Source organism: Anarhichas minor, unplaced genomic scaffold (genome assembly GCF_050575085.1).
Source record: "Anarhichas minor isolate MPS153535 unplaced genomic scaffold, ASM5057508v1 ptg000012l, whole genome shotgun sequence".
In the NCBI taxonomy this organism is placed as follows: Eukaryota; Metazoa; Chordata; class Actinopteri; order Perciformes; family Anarhichadidae; genus Anarhichas; species Anarhichas minor.
Window position 1 is genome coordinate 7,510,672 of NW_027466458.1, and position 17,335 is coordinate 7,528,006.

Here is a 17,335-nt window from a genome sequence, read left to right on the forward strand (position 1 = left end):
AAATGAAGTGTTGAGTGTATCGTCTTTCTTTAGTGTTAAATAATACTTTCCATATCCTCTGTCCTCTGTCTTTCTGAGCTTTGGTTTGCAATTTTCAGGGAGCTGAGTCAGCCAAGGTCTTCCTTTAAACACCAAAGGAAGAAACAAACGCAATAGCGAGCACATCAATTCAAAGGTTTTCTTCTGCAGTAAATTCAAATCTCTTTAAATTTGGCTTTTTTTGTTTTGCTAATAGTCATTTATCCCATCTGCAGACTTCAGTAGCCTCAAGCTCAATCACTTATTCAACACAACAGAGTAAACATGATAAATGCCTCGGTGTCGGCTTCTTCAAACACCAACACACAGCGTCTGATGTAACCTTCCCTTGTGTGTCAGATCTTGGTAACACGAAAACGCTCCCCTCACAGTGAATCAGCTTCATTGCGAGCTTGTTGTTTGAATATAAGGCGGATGAAACTGTAACCGTAACATCACACAGACGACTGTTCAGAGTGAGAAGGCCGACCGGTGTTACCGTTGGAGCGGTTGTTGGCGCTTTAACATGCTCAAAGCCTTTAGATCAACATCACAGTGTTGTCACTCAGGGTAGTGAGGAGGACCATGGTTTCCTCATGAGGGGAGTTTGGTGTTCTGTGTTCAGGCTTTAAACTGCAATAATATTTTTTATATAAACAGTGGATCACATGACAACATGTAATGTGAAAAATGTGGCCTTAGTGGCGAACCCACTGAGAACCATCCCCGACCCTGGAGTTCCCCTCAGCTCCACCGGTCATTCAGCGCTTTGTTTGTTTACATTTTCTGATCAGCTGTACGCTACCTGACCAGAACCAAACAGCAGACGCAAATGCTACAGACATTTGTTTACGTGGGCTATTCAGTTAAAAGTCCAAGGAGACCACCAGTTTGAGTAGCAGAGAAATGATTGAACATGTCTGTTGAAGCACTAAGGTGAAATAAACCCAGTCTCAGCCATGTCTTCTCTGTTGTAGCTGTACTCATTTATGACATGTCATCTGCTGGGAAAAAAAGATATGACTTTCTTTTTAAAATGTTCATTATTGTGCCAAGAATGTATCTAAGTAGCCTATGTGGCTCCGTCTGAACTGGGAGACAGATGTAAAAAGATGTGATGTGTGGATATCGTGGATGTATAAAGAGAACCGGATACAGCAATGGAATCCGCTGATTTACAGACGCTGCTCCCCAATGTAAACCTATGGCAAAGTCTTTTTGGGCCCAGCGGCATCGTGTGACGGACCCGGACGTTGTAATGCCATGGTTTGGCAACTATGTAAAATTTGGTTCAAAGCCCGGCGCTCTTCTGGGAGGCTTGGTGGATATTGGTGAGGGACAAAATAATAAGTCATCCAAACACAACAAGAGAGTTTTACTTCGGGGACTGGCATCTTCTAGAGTAGCTCTGAGCATTGGGAGTGAACAGCTCCGCCTTACAGTTCGCTGCAAAGGAGCGAGAACAGATGCAGGCACACCCGAGCAGGGGGCACATCTTTGAATTCATACCAGCTCCACCACACAGCTGTCTCTTACAGCTGGGAGCAAGAAATAGTTCATTTTTCCATTCGATTTCAGTTCGGATGCAACCAGTGGGGTGTAAAATGGAATAATCTTTCTTACGTTAAACAAGCCCCCCGACACATGCTATGGGGAAGTTTGAATTAGTCAAAGGGTGCTTGAGGCAACATTACATGATGGGACCCAGAATTCCTGGCTACGCCCCTGTGTGTGTGTGGGGGGGCCCTTGAGGCCCAATAATATATGCTGTAATAATCACATCAAGCATTGCAAATTAGGACATTTGCAAATATCTGGTCTTAATCAGAGTCCTCCTCTTGGAAAGATGGAAATTGTCCGGTGTGAGTCCTCACCCAGAGAGAGCCTGCAGAGAGCAGACGGTACAGTAGCCTGGCGCATCACAGACGTTTTCTCACCGAGTTTCACCACACGGTGGCCCTGTGCCTCTCCTTTCTCGATGCTCCTCCTCGCCACCGTCAGCTCAGCCTCGCTCCCTCCCCCTCCTCCTTCTCCTTCTCCTCCTCCTCCTCCTCCTCGTCCTCCCTCTACTTCCACTCCTTCCTCCCGTCGCGCTGCGCAGAGCCACAGACGGTCCTCCAGCACCGTGCGGCGCGGTACGAAGATGGTCGGCGGCTTGTGCGCTCGCAGGTTGGCCCGCCGGTCGCGGTCCGCCCTGATAGTAGCCCTCACGGTGCTGCTGGTCCAGACGCTGATTGTGTGGAACTTCAGCAGCCTCGACTCTGGCGAAGACAGGGAAAACGGAGGCTCCAACGTGCGGGAGAAGAGGGACCGGGTCGCAGGCAGCAAAGCCGCTGGCAGCGACTATTTCCAGCACGGGGTCCAGCGGCAGCAGCAGCAGCAGCAACGGCAGCATCTTCCTCCAGCCGGGAAGGGGACGTCTCGCCACATACAGCAGCCGGTAAGACAGATGCGCCACCGATGTAGTCATATCACATCCACGCTCAAAGAAAGAGACTGTCTCGCCGGGGATGAAGCCCGAGAGAGGTTGGCAGACAGGTCAGCACATCTCCAGTTTTTGCGCTTTTGGGGGAGAAAAGCACTCGGCCGGGCCTCAAAACCAATGAATGTTTGACTGTTGTCACTTGAACGGAGGCGTTCTCGTCGGGAAACGATAGGATGTCTAAAGCGAGAGAGATGCAAGCGAGCCCTTTTTATTTACTCCGAGCATCCTCAGCTGAACGCTGGCTGAGGACAGGAGCCACGCATTGCGCCGTTGGAATGAACGCAGACTCCACTTTATGCCGAAGCTGAGTATGAAATCTGAACTCAGCGTGCAGTTCACTCCGGGGCAAAATGATAGCACAACAGGGGCAAATCCTTCCAACAGATATGAATAGCAGAGTCACTGACTGGGGTCGAAGCGCGTGCCTGTCTCGGTCTATTTGGTATTTTAAGTCACATACAGTAGCTGCATGGCTCAGCAGCACTGTCTGCGAGAGGCCAAATTGACACATAACCTAATTTGCGGAGTTGCTTTTGATGAGTGTACAAAGATCAGAGTCATCTGTTGTTTGTGAAAAGGCAAACAGCTTTATTGCTAGTGGCAGCATGATTGTGGCGCCAAAGCAAACATACAGACCAGCTTAATGAACAAATTGCGTTAAAGATAGCCTGTGGAACTGTGTCCGTCCAGAAGTAGAGGAGCTAGTGCCATGCTTTACCACTGGACATTTAAGAATTGGCTCCCAAAGAGCCAGACGTGTGTTTGTGGACTCCACTGACTGCTCCCCGTGCCCTGGAGGCTCCACACCAAGTACTTCTGTATTTGTACAGGGCTTCCGTGCAGCATGTGATTCATTTCCCAACCTGATCCCCGCAATTAATATTCTCCAAAATTGAGCTTCTTGCTTCGCGTGGTCTCCCAAGCAGTTAGGCTGCCCTGAAGAAATTGGACGCAGTTGTTCCTGGCAAGCGTGCAGCGCTTTCCCTTCCCAAAAAGCTGCCAACCATTCAAGTATAGCCCACTCCTCAGCCACCATGCAGCCAGTAGATAACGGGCTTTGATGTAGCACGATACACTCTGGCCTCCGCGCTTAGTCAGTCACTCGGAGCCGTGCACTGTATCATCTGTCTCCTCCGCAGATTCTACCGTGACTCACCCGGCGTCATCTGGTAGTCTGTTTGTCCCACCTGCCGGCATCTACCACAGCACAGAGTCGTGCTAAGTGCGGCTTCTATCTGAGTCTATTTCTCGACAGTCGGAGAATCCTCCAAAGAAATATCACTGTAATATCCCTGTAATAGTCCTGCAGGGACTCATTAGTGAGTTTACATTATAACACTTTAGGGTATGGTTATCACTCGCGCTATAAAATTGCTGCAATATTCCAATAAGGATTGTACATAAATTAGTAATGCAGGGACATAACAGGAGCCGGCAGTCAGTTGTGTCGCTACCTATTCACGCTGCGTCAACACCGGTTTGTCCAAATGTGTTTCACTGTTAAAACACACAGTGGATCTGCACTCGTGACCTTTTAAAGAAGGGCCTTCATCCCCCATCACCTCGAGGCACTTCACACAGTCCTGTATGCCAGTCAGTCCCACCAGCCAGTCAGCTCGCCGGCTGCCAGTCAGATTGTCAACCAGCTCTCTGCAGCTCTGTGGCCCCCGGACTCCTCACATTCAACTGGTCTCCCTGGGCCACATGCATTCCCTCAAATGGTTCACCACTGTATTTTCATTCTTTCTCCCCGTTTGGGTGCCGTGTGTTTTTGTGTGTGTGTGTGTGTGTGTGTGTGTGTGGCTTGGCAAGGCAGAGTTGTCCAGCCTCAGGGTGACGCATAAGCGCCAACTGATGCTGTATGAGGCGCCACGCCTGAGAGAGGGGAGAGCACCACTTTGATCCAGAATAGAATGAGCCAGAAGCTACAGTATGACAATAGCAGCATTTCTATGTAATAACTTCTTTTGGATGGAAACGTTATGCATAGCTCTGGATGTGTCATCCCAGCAGACAGGGGCTACAGTTGTCATGAATGTTCTCCCGTTGTGTCTCTTCAGGGAAATTCTGCCGGAGAGCGAAGATGTTTTCTTCTCTCGTCCAACAAACACCACAGCTTGTTGTTCACATCTCCACATGCCTCGTGTATCTGGATGTATAAAGCGCTTGACTGACATTATGTTAGCTGTGAGTGTTAAAGAGACAGTTCAACCCAAAAACATAATTACATATTCTTCCTTGTACCTAGATTGTTTTGGTACGAGTTGCCTAGTTTTGGAGATGTCTGCCTTCTCTCCGTATATAAATATGGACTATATGGTGCTTAAAGCGCCCAAACAATACATTTGGAAAAACTCAACAGTGATGTCTCTTTTCAGAAATGAAGCCCCGTTTACTCAGGATTATCCACAGGGGTCGTTGTGAGCAACTTCTTATGGATTATTGTGGATTTTTTTAGTCTACAGGTAAGAGGAAAAAAATGTACCTTTGATTTTGGGGTGAACTGTCCCTTTAAGTCTAAGTCGCAGATTCCCCATCAGAAGTGTCCCCACTTGTTAATTAGTCTGTCTTGTTTTGCCTGACATCAGTTCATTACAGGAGATATAGCATCACAATTATTACTAATAGGTGCTTATTAAGGCGGTCCCGGTGAAAAACGGTTAATGTGGCAGAATTAAAGCAGCCTACTTCCAGCAGGAGGCTGAGTCAGACATTTTGAAAAGCGTCTGGCTCCAAGCTTCACATCTGGTCATCAGCGGTTTCTTTCCATCTGCTGCTGGTAGTCATATACTGTCATGATCCCCGTGTACCCGGTGGGTGTCCAGCTCACACATGTTGTAAAGAGTTTTCCCGTTAGTCATGGTATTGTAACATTACCTCTGATGTACACTTTTTCCATTGCACTGAGTTTCCCTCATGGTTTCCTACAGCAAAGATGACAATCCATCTGAGAATGCACATTTACCACAGTTGCTTTCGACAAGTTTCCAGTGATACATACATGACATGCTGAGTCAGACAATATGGTACATATTATATTGTATTATACAGATGTTCACCTCAGCTATTTTGCTCACTTGGCTTTGCCACAGATGCAAAGAAAGGAGCGGCAGCAGATATTTGACTTGAATAGTTTGAGACGGACAGATGTTGCCCGCTGTCGGAGAGGGAAACACTGAATCCAGAGAAGCTAAAAGTGGAAGAAATCAGCTTTGTGGGGTTTCCCAAACATGACCGTAAATAACCTGATATTAATGTTCTCATGTAACTTTAGATATCATTTATTCTTATATAGTGGTGGCAACTTATACTAACCGCAATCAAAGTCTCTGAAGCAGTTATTCAGAATATAATTATAATTCATGAGCTCTTAGATGACGACCGACAGAATTAACATGAATGGAATCCAAAATGAAAAACTTTGCAAAACGCTTCAGTCGCGCCGGGATTATTGTTTAATGTTTTTAATCACGTACAGTGCAAGTAACAATGCACTGTACATATGTTTGTCATTGGTGAGCTTTGATGAAATCCGTTGTTACTACCAGTCTTTTCTCCAACCACCACAACCACGATGTGATTCATCGCACAATGTCCACGATCACGGTGCTGACTCACACAAACACCCAAAAGGATGTACTGTGTTGCACGTACGTAGATGCAGAGAAGCAGCTCCACACAAACACACCCACGTACACAGCTACACACTCGCATTACACGCGGCACAATTTCCTTTCCCCCAGTGTGAACGTGGGCATAAATCACGTTTTCGGTTTCTAATGATCTGTTCGAATTCCAATTTGTAGTTTCTCGAAAATGTATCCACATGAACTTCCATGCTGAAGATGTGGAGTGCATGTAAACACAACAGGTCTGTCTTGTAGTCCAGCGAGGGGCTTTCATAAAGTGCACTGCCACTCTTATCTATTGTATTATGTGTCCTGCTGCCTGCAGAAGAGTTTAGCAATTGCTGTTCGCTCTGCTAACATAAAACAGAGTAAAGAAGCTGCGCTGAACAGATCATCTCCACAACAAACTTTCTGAGAAGTAATGTGAGGAAGTATTTTGGATTCAACACAAGGGATAAAAAAATGTTGGGGTTACAACAAACTGTAAGCTTCCTTACAGTAACAGTAACAATACTCAAGTGAAGCAGCAGAGCAACAGCATCAATCCGACATTAGTGCAGAGTTACAGGCTACGTATGTGTTAGTTTACATTCATTCAAACTTTGGCTTCAGTCAACAGATGACAGCATAGAGGCAGTCTGGATCGAGAGGGTTATGACTTGCAACAAAGGTCTCAAGGCCGGAATCAAACCCGCGGCATCGAGGCTACATGTCATGTGCTGTAACAATTCGGCTACCAAGGAACTCCCAAACTGGATTTGTGTCTGACAGTGACAGCCCTAATATCTAGGCTACAGAGGTGTAACACAGAAGTACGCTATTGAGCGGCGTAACATTATTTTAAGGCCATCCTTCTCATTTTTCATCCCCTCAGAGTCTCTTCATTCACTGTGCAACAAAACCTCCTTCCTCAGCTTCCTCGCCGCATGTGTCAGATTGTCCCATTGCATTCTTGGCAGTGCAGTTCGTTCCAACAAAACCAGTGCCGTGCTCTGTGCCAGTCACTGTCTGTGCTGGTTGTTGTCGTGTGGCAGAGACACTTCAGCAGTGCTAACTGGCAGGTAAATTGGCACTCCTCGAAAGCACATCGTCTTGGACTGTGAGCCATCCTGCTTTAAACAGACCTTTGAACATAATTACAGTCCAGAGACACTTTGTGATTTCAAATTTCTAATGTCCCGATCATTACATCAATAAAGCGTTACTCTGTGAAACCTGTAATGAGGGGAAAGTGAAGTACGGCCTGCCCATCAGTCCGTCCATCTGTCGCTTCTTTTTTAAGTGCCGTTAGTCTCCGAGAGAGGTGGGAACATATTCAGATCTGAGGGAGGAAGTATGCCCCTCAGACTTGAAAGAAACGCATCGAGAACCCCGAGACTCTTTGATGATGAAGTGTAATTTGTATACATGACACCATCATTCTTCAAAAACCTGCAACAGAAAACTATCTTATCATATTCATGATGCGGTACACCCTCATGTCATTTCACTGAGCTGATCCTATACTCATATGCAGAATGTCAGTGTCAGTATGGAATCCTAAAACTTCAGACTATATGTGCAGTTTGTAGACTGAACGTTCGGGTATCCATAGCAGCTCAACCAGCACAACACAGACACGTCCCTGTGAAGCACAGGTGCTGAAAGTACTGCAGGCCTCTTCAGTGTGGTGTCCATGTAATCCATTTACAGCACAGGCAGCAGCCTCTCTCTCTCTCTCTCTCTCTCTCTCTCTCTCTCTCTCTCTCTCTCTCTCTCTCTCTCTCTCTCTGTCCTCCGTCTCTCTGCTGCTGATAGTGTTTAAAGCGGAATAGCCGTTTAACTATTCAACAAGTGTCAGGATGTTAGAAAACACTACGAATACACGCTGGCATGACTCACACAGTCCTGCACCGTATGTTGACTCTTGCTCATGAGATGAGAGTATAGAGCAAGTTCCATCATCGCATTATATTATTTAATAGGGCGAATGGATAACTACATCATCAAGTTAAAAGCAAATAACGTGTTGAGGGTTTCCCATCAGCACACTATGTTCAGTATTGTCATAGAAATAGCTCGTGAAGTAACGCAGCCATGAAGAATGGGGCTGGTGTTGTTCAGTACAAGAATCTTTCATGTTCGATTGAAGAATGAGAAGACGAGCTCTAAACCAAGAGGTCCGAGTCAACTTTCACAGGCGAGCGATGTTTTCTTTGTCAAATGACGTCATTTCACTGACATCATTTAGAGTTCCAACACACAGGACTGAATTGGGATGTGAACCGTTCAAAATCGAAATGTTTTTATTACATCATGAGATTAGAGTGTGTACACGCTTCTCTCTCTTCGTGTCACTCATTGCTCGTCATCCAGCGGTTCGCCGCTATGTTTGATCAACAGGAAATGAATCAGCAACAGTTGGTTCCAGCTTCTCAAATCTGAGGACTTTTCTCTGCTTTATATAATTGTAAATTTAATTTATTGGGTTCTACGCTGTTGGTCCGACATAACAAGCAATTTCAAGATATCTCGTCGGGTAAATTCTGACTATTTTCTGACATCTTATTGACTTAAAGATGAATTAGTGTCACACAAACTCTTGTTTGAATGGAGGGTCACCATGGAGCTGCTCTGTAACAGAAACCTACTGATGAGCATTGAAAACACCAATGAGTTTTAAACATTCCTAAAGTTATTCCCTCATTTGTTGTTTTGATGATGGTGGTGGAGAGCGTCACCTCACATGTTCTTCCAAAATCATCTGATATCGGTTCATTTGTCTGCATGTTTGAAAGCCCAAATCCCCTTATTAACAGATACATGAACATACATGTTGCAACAGATGCCGTGTCTGAAAGGGGCAAGGAAGGGAGACAATCATCTCGGGGTCTTTTTTGACGGCACAGAGTAATATGCATGTCTGAGAGGGGCTTACCAGACACACCGGTTACTCTCCGTTCTCCTCAGTCCGACCGTGTGTGCGGCTGCATGTCTGTGTGTTCTTTGTGCTCAGCTTGATGCCTTTGTGTGCCTCATCTGTAAAACTGCAAAATCAAAGATCACAATTACCGTTCATCTCTCTCCTGTCAAGTCTATTCAAACAAACCTCACCATTACCACCAATTAGAGTTGCATTGCTCCGTGTCAACACCCCCCCTCCCCCCCCCCCACACACACACACACACACACACAACATCATCACCACAACTCCAGCCCAGCTGTCTCTCCTGCCTCTGCCCCCCCCCCCCCCCCCCACACACACACAATCTTCCCCTCATCCTCCCATCATTCCGCCGTTACAGATGGTTTCATTCCCCAACACATTAATAACGCATCATCCAGATGAATGAAGCTATATAATACCTAGCGTTGCCAATAATCCCATAGGTAAGAGGCTTAGCAGCCCTGAGAGAGAGAGACAGCAAGAGAGAGAGACATAGAGAGACAGATAGGAAGACGAGGCTGGTGGGGAGCTGAATTCGTTTTATCTGGAGTCGGGTATCCATGTTGATATTAAGTCGCGCTAAAAGGCTGCACACACACACAGACTAGACCGTCACCATATGGAGGGGTTATTAGACCGATGGCCTAACTCCTCTGCTGTTTAGTCGTTGCAGGGTTGTCCCTTTAAATTAGATCTACTGTACTTTATAAATGGAGATCAGTGCACACTGCTGTAGCACTGTACAGAACTGTGAATGTGTCGTTATCACATTGAACTGCATATCAAAAAGAAACATTTTGAAAAAGTTTTCTCAAAGCACACTTTTGTAAATTCATGGCAGTAAATTGTAATCTGATTAATGGGATTTATTGTAGACTTACATTTTGATCTTTATTATTTTAATACAGATTTAAAGATTCAGTCTCCGGTTTTAATGTTCAGTCCTCTGGGCTTTCAGATGTCATGTTGGATTCTCGGGTAAAATTTCCAATACCTAAAAGAGGAAAATTTAATATCTTGTAAAAACTAAGACTAAGTATGATCGGCTTATTATTTTTCAGCCCATGCACACAGCATGCCTCTCAGAGCCTAATCTGACCCAAAGAAAGAAAGAATGTAAAGCCTCTGAAAACGTATTTTCTCAATCAGCTTCTTATTATGAGCAACAGTTGCCCACATAAACACAACGTAACCTCAAAACGTTAGACGCGTCGTGGTTATTTCCCAGACAAGAGTTACATGTCTTCAGGTTTTAAGTGGGAGGGGCTTAGTTGGAAAAAGATGGCGTCATGTATTTCTGTGGACCTATCAGAGCAATTCTTAAATGATCGTATAATGACAGTTTCGGGATTGTTTTCAATTCACTGGTTCGTCATGAGCACGAAACATGAAAATGACTGCAGCTAAAACACACTAGTCCTTATTGATAACCAGCAGCTGTTACTAATGTAGCGCTTTATAGATTGTGTTTCGATCCCAAACTTCTGAGGAGACTTGTACTTTAGGGAGGATGTGTTTTCTGCTGGGACATGATGAGAAGCTGCACTAGTACATTCCCATCAGGTTGGAGTGGCGGGCATATGTACTGTGTGTACTGTATAGCATCTCCACTCTAGCCCTGCAGCATGCAACGTGAATAGACTTCTTCAGGGGATCATTAGACAGTAGGGAGCGTGTTTGTCTCTCAACCGTAATGGTCACATCTCAGTGGAAAACACTTGACGGCCGACTCGCCGGGGAAGCATACGGCAGATTGCCCACTTCTCTGAAACCGCCGCAGTGCCGCAAAACATTGACATGCAACACGCTGATCCACATGTAACACCCAAATGCACATGAACATGTAATCACACCCACACAGACTAATGACACTGAGCATGAGCCCCTGCCTCGCTATCTCCTCCTCAACACACCATACACTAATCCTCATGTATTGTGCTATTCTAATAAGACGGGGGAGTTTGTGACAGAGACAGAACAGAGTATACGTGGCAGGATGGCGAGGACACAGGGCGATGACACGTCGGCTGGGCAGAGATAGGGGCGATCCGGCCTGTCAGGGAAAGCCTTTGTCCTTCCAGTCCCGTGGAGCAGGAGGAGAGGAACTGACAGCGGCGCTTTTCTTCCTCCTCCTCCTCCTTTTTTTCTTCTTCTCACTACTGGAGCCGAATGCCAACAGCCCAGAAGACTTGTTTCTGTCTGTGATTAAGAGAGAAAGTGAGAGGAGAAAGAAAGAAAGGGAGATAGAGACAGGCAGAGACAGAGACACAGAAGAACGCCAGAGGAAGAAATGTTTGGGGGGGGGGGGGGGGGGGAGGAAAAGATAAACGTCTCATCCCTTCTACAAATCCGACGTCGACTCAAATCCCAGCGTAATCCTCGGGGGAACCCAGTTTGGTTTGAAGGCTTGTTAGTGTAGCAGAGACTGGCAGCGACTGTGTGGTTGGAGACCGTTTCTTGGAAACTAACCTTAGTCCAAATGGCCTCCAAGCATCAGGTCTGTAATTTTCCCCTCGGTTGGTGAAGTTTAGGGTTTAGAGGTAAGCTGATGCCAAGACACTGATCAAGCTGCTTCTATCAAGCATCTCTAAACAGGAGCTCTGATTTAGGAATCTGCCCAGTAATCCCAGTTATCCACTGCCACTCGCAGGTTGTGTTTCCACTGGTTTCATTGGTCACGCTCAAAGACACTTGCTTCTGCGAGACATGTCTTTGTATTATCCACATCTGGATAACATCTCAGAGCGGCTGATGCTTTAAAATGAGGGGGAACTTGGGCAAAACAGGCCGATGATATAATCATCATCATGAATGCAGACAAATGTGGATACAATGATGTGAGAGGCTTTGACAATTTTCCATTTTATATAATGGTAGGGTATTGAACCTGAATGCCAGGAGCACGAGAGTATCAAACTGTCAAGAACTGTGACTGGGCATCAAATGTCTGATCAGTTGCTTTAATCTAATTGATTTATTACTGCTGTTTGGACAACATTTAACATTGGAGAACTTCTTTTGTTTCATGAATTTTGTCGTAAAGCGCTTTGATTTATCCAACCCTGGAACCGGAATTTCAAAAGGAAGCTGTAAAAATGGTCTTTTTGGATTAAAAGTGTTTCACTCGCAATGTGGAGTCAGCAGATAAGGATTATATACGCCGTCTCAAAAAATAAGGAAAAAAGTTCAGAACAACATAAAACCTGCAGATATAGTTTCTTTTGTACGCTTTGAGGAATGCAACATACTGTAAAGACAAAACTGACATCATTATAAGATATGGTGAACAAGTTGTTACTAAACAGTTTATTCACACACACAGCAGTTATGGAGCAACATTATTATTATTCACTCTCATAATGAATCAAATGAATCTCTGTGAGGGACTGAACCAAAGAAGTAAAGTAGCAGGAGCTAAATGAAGCTGTAACAGTCGGTAGAGCGAAGGAGTTCTGCAGAATTCACTCAGTCATTGGATCCATTGTTGGTGTAAGAATACTGATTTGTGCAGCCTTCGACCTAAAAGGAAACGTAGGTAACGTTAGAAGTTGCTCTCCTGTAGGAATAACTTAATCGTTGTAGTCGGGTGGTGTTTGACCTAGAAGGTCGTAGCTACATAATTACCTCATATTTCACCCGTTACATGCTCACGACACAGCTCGCGGTACATTGTGTGTGAGAGAAACGAGGTTTGGGTTCATGGTCGAGGTCATGTTGAATAATCACCCTCGTTGAGAGGTCAGTGGAGCGGCTGCCTTTGCCTCAGGGCAGCCACTGTTGGGAGGTATGTGTCGGGTACAGGCACACCGGAGACAGCCAGGACGCACTAGTTGGATGTACACACCTGCAAACATCCACCCAAATGCATACAAGTGGATACACACACACCCACGCACTCTTCAACGTCCCCTCGGTGCTAAAGGTGCACACCTACAGAATGCATGAAATCAGAAAATACTCCTTTCTGCATCACAAAAAACACTCACCCACACAATCTCCCCCTCTCTCTCTCTCACACACACACACACACACACACACGCATTGCACGTACACCTCCGCCCCCCTTGGTTCATGCACAACACACACATACACACACACGTTGAGAGTAAATAAAATGATAAAACACGGAAGCACATGAATAGCTGCTCTTCAGTATTCATGTTAAAGCACCAGGACCAGCCGGAGCGCTCGTGCTTATTACTGAACAGGTGTTTTCTCCACCAGCAGTGCATTTACATCCTGTCTGTCCTTCCTGCTGGTCTCCACTCTGCTGAGCGCCTCAAGGGCGGAGCTCACGAGGTCTTAACGCAGACGCACGCATCAACGCTGACACATTCGCATCCTTCTCTTTGACGACTTCCTCCCCCTCTTCTTCCCTGCATGCTCCCACTCCTCATCTCCCCGGTCGTCCTCTCGTCTCCTCTTCTCCCATCTCGAGTTGGGGATGTCTCACCGCACCGCTGAGTCGCTCACTGGTCCTCCAGGCGCCGCAGGCCTCCCAAATCAGCTTCAACGAGGAGCCCTGCCGAGGCTGTCGCTGCCGGGGAGAAATTGCGCTGTAATTGAGCTGCGTGATAATAATACGTTCCTCTCTCTGATTCCTACCAGCGGTGAATCATCAACACCATCATCATCGTGCCATCACATCAGCAACGCTCGGCAGACGCTTCCACGCTTCCGCCACCAGAGTTGACCCGCTCTCTCTCTCTCTCTCTCTCTCTCCCTGTCCCTCTCTCTCTCTCTCTCTCTCTCTCTCCCTGTCCCTCTCTCTCTCTCTCTCTCTCTCTCTCTCTCTCTCCCTGTCCCTCTCTCTCTCTCTCTCTCTCTCTCTCTCTCGCTCTCGTCAATTGGACTCGTTACACTTATTTTATTCCCATTTCCTCTCTCTTTCACTTTCCTCTCGCTCGGTCCTTTGCCACTACTTGCTCCCCTCATCTGTCGCCAACCATCCTTCCCGTTTCTGTTCCATGTGATTGGACGTCTTGCCTCGGAGGTATACAGAAATTACAATGTACGAAGAAAGAAAACGTGTGTTTGAGTTCAGATGGAGGGGAGGGAGGGAGGGGGGGGGGGGGGGGGGGGGGGGGGAGAAGATAATTAGGATGGGAGATTATGTGAGCACAATGTCAAATGGCTTTTTGCTACTTACTTCAGGCATTCATGCTTCTACGGGAAAGCTTGTTCCTTTTTCTGCTACAGTTTGATTTTTTTTTTCCAGAAAGCGATCTGAACATTGAACCCACGAGCGTTCTCTTTCTCTCAATATCTCGATACTGTTGCAACAGATTCTCTTCTTCATGCGTTCCCACATACACATCAAACCTCCATAGAGCGTAAACGCGTCTGTGTTTCCCTCAATGCAGCCAGTTTGTTTAAAGTCAGGGAATATGTTCATGCAAATGTGAGAAAGGATGAGAAAGTGAAATTGTAGTAATTATTATTATTAGGTTTAAGTAATATAGGAAAGTTGGTAAAATTATGAGGAAAGGGGGAAAAAAATGAGACAAAAAACTGAGACAGACTCAGATGTAAAGAGAAAAGAGGTTAAGGGGAAGCAAGTGCTTGCCAAGACGGGTTATAGACGTGTGTGTGTGTGTGTGTGTGTGTGTGTGTGTGTGTGTGTGTGTGTGTGTGTGTGTGTGTGTGTGTGTGTGTGTGTGTGTGTGAGAGAGCTACTAGTAGGAGTCGGAGTTTACACATGGCTTTCAGTGCTTTAAACATCCTCATGAGAATTGCCTTTCCATAGAAGAAGAGGACCATTAGGAAAAGCATTGACTGCTTATTGGTGTCAGCACTCGACAGTGTTTGTGTGTGTGTGTGTGTGTGTGTGTGTGTGTGTGTGTGTGTGTGTGTGTGTGTGTGTGTGTGTGCATGTGTGTATGTGTGCGTGAGCTCAAACAAAGAACAATACTGCTCTTTTTTCTCACTCTCTACCCTCCGGAATAGCCAGTCTAACTTTAAGGAGGGGGTAAGGGCTTCTTCTCTCTTCGTCCGCAAGTCTCTTCATCGCTTTGAGTGAAATCCGTTTTGCTCCGGTGAAGTGGCCGACAACAATGTTTTTATGTAACTCTCAGTTCATCCACAGGATAACATGATTACACCTTCTTATTCAATGGAGGGCCGAGTAGGTCTCTCTGCAGTCCTCCGGTAACTTTTCATAAATGGTTTTGTGAGATAAACTCTGGACAAGGCCGTTCTGTGAGTGCGCCAGCCACATACCATACATGTACATGCAAAATGACAGCAAGTAGCTGGTGTGCGGATGTGTGACTGAGTTAGTGTGTTTATTAATAATAGCCTCCTGCGCATATATGCACATGTTCCAGAGGTATAAAGAGTATGCAGACATAATTGTCTTAACTGCTGAGAAAGAGATTTGGTAAAGGCAATTATAATTCAGCCAGGGCACATTTGCTTGCTTAGCACTCAGTCTATTTGCCTAAAAGACACAAATGACTGCAATTTAACAGCAATAGAGGAGCACTGTAATGAGTTGCTAACTATTTGCCTGATGTGAGCGCGTTGCTCTGAGGTGGGAGGAATAATCAAAGGAACAGGACTGTATTCTCACTGGCATTATGTCCAGTGGAGATTAATGAGAGTGATGTTTATTAACTAGCTTTTTTATTTATTTCTCTTTTCCTCGGAATATAGCTTATATTTGACTTCTGCTAAAATTATTCCATTTGAGAGCCGATGGGGAGGTTGGTGGTCGTATTGGTGCCTGGCAACAGTGAGAGGAGAATGTACAGTGATTCATTGTTACGTTCACATAGTGTTCTCATTAAAGGCACAGTTTAGCATTAGTTCATTAGTGCTGGAGGCGGATTCTTTTCTGCCCACCGGCTGCTCACAGCTGACGTTAACCAGCTCTCCTGCTGATTTCAGCACAGATTTGTTGTTCACAATGTAGCGTTATCACGAGAGTGTTAAACCACAGGTGTGCAGTACCAGTTTGCACATGTTTGGCCCAGGTAGCATGTGACACGTGTTGTTGTTATTCCTTTAACTGATCAAGGAAACGTGATATCGGATCAGTGCATAGACTCACATACTTAATACCCAATTCATCATTTGATGCCGTATCGGAGGCGTGTGTGTGTTAGTGTCACACACCACTGAAGACCAAGGCGGATTCCTTTATATTTCTTTAACTTAATGAAATTGAGCAGCAACATCATCCCTGTGAGAAGCTACGCTGTGTATACTAATTCATGAATGTGTGTTGAGTGTCAGAGATGCTCGTCTCCAGCAGGGCTCGTGCTCTTGGTTATGTGCACTACATACTACATGTGTATATACATGTATGTAGTGCACATGACCAAGAGCACGAGCCCTGCTGGAGACAGAATTCCAGAACTATTAGTTAGTTCAATTAATGTAAGGTTATGATTTTATGATATATACCCTCTGTATCTGTGTGTGTGTGTGTGTGTGTGTGTGTATAGAAGTGGTGTGCGGGTGATGAGATATGTGCACGCTGCATTGCACATCAAAGGTCAGGGAAGGTGCTAGTTCCCCCTCGTTCTGTGTGAGTGTGTGTGTGTGTGTGTGTGTGTGTGTGTGTTGTGCTCCACACGGTGTCCCAGCCTGCAGCGGGCCTGATGATTCAGAGGACACAGGCAGCATGACGTGCACTGTCTTTGACCCTCCTCTACAGCAGCTGTTACTATAAGGCTGCAGCTGTGTGTGTGTTTATGCTGTAGTGTTGTGCTGATGAGGGGAGAGGGCCGCGTAAGTGGGACTAAATATCTACGTTTGTCATACACTTGTCACTATTAGTATACACTCGCTGTGAATGATATGTACATCTTTGTGTGCTTTTCATATCTGTGTACAGCTGTGTGTATTTAGCTCCTGCTGGGTCAACGCGGGCCCTCTGCTCTCTAGGCAGTGCCCTCCTTTGGCTCCCAGGGGCCCCAGAGGATTTGTGTTGGGATATGCTGACAGAGCGATGCTGCTGGACTGGCTAACTGCTCCTCCTGTGGCTGGCACCGGCCCGCAAACGTAGTCAGAATACCAAGCGACGGCCGTGAGCACTTTTCTGTCTCTTTTGTTTCGCACAACCACGCACACATGCAAACATTATGACATCATCGGCGAACCCTGAATTTTTTAGATGGGCCCAGCTTGAGGAAAAAGCCCCAAAATCCAGCCTGAAATCTGGATCGTAAAGCTAATCCTCAACTCTGGGGGATCCGATCTGAGTCGCTGCGGGGTCCGGCTGTTGGCCATTACTCCGTTCCTCATTGCCCTCTCTCTTTCTCTCTCTTTCTC

At 45.9% G+C, this 17,335-nt stretch overlaps 1 protein-coding gene across 1 annotated transcript in view; it reads left to right on the forward strand.

The window, feature by feature from the left end:
* Nucleotides 1–2,161: 2,161 nt before the first annotated feature.
* The window catches only part of xylt1 (xylosyltransferase I), a 66,769-nt gene continuing 51,595 nt past the window's right edge, over nucleotides 2,162–17,335 (forward strand). Inside the window, exon 1 of the mRNA XM_076090794.1 lies at nucleotides 2,162–2,458. Within this exon, the coding sequence (XP_075946909.1) occupies nucleotides 2,162–2,458 (297 nt within the window). The remainder of the gene's footprint in view (nucleotides 2,459–17,335) is intronic.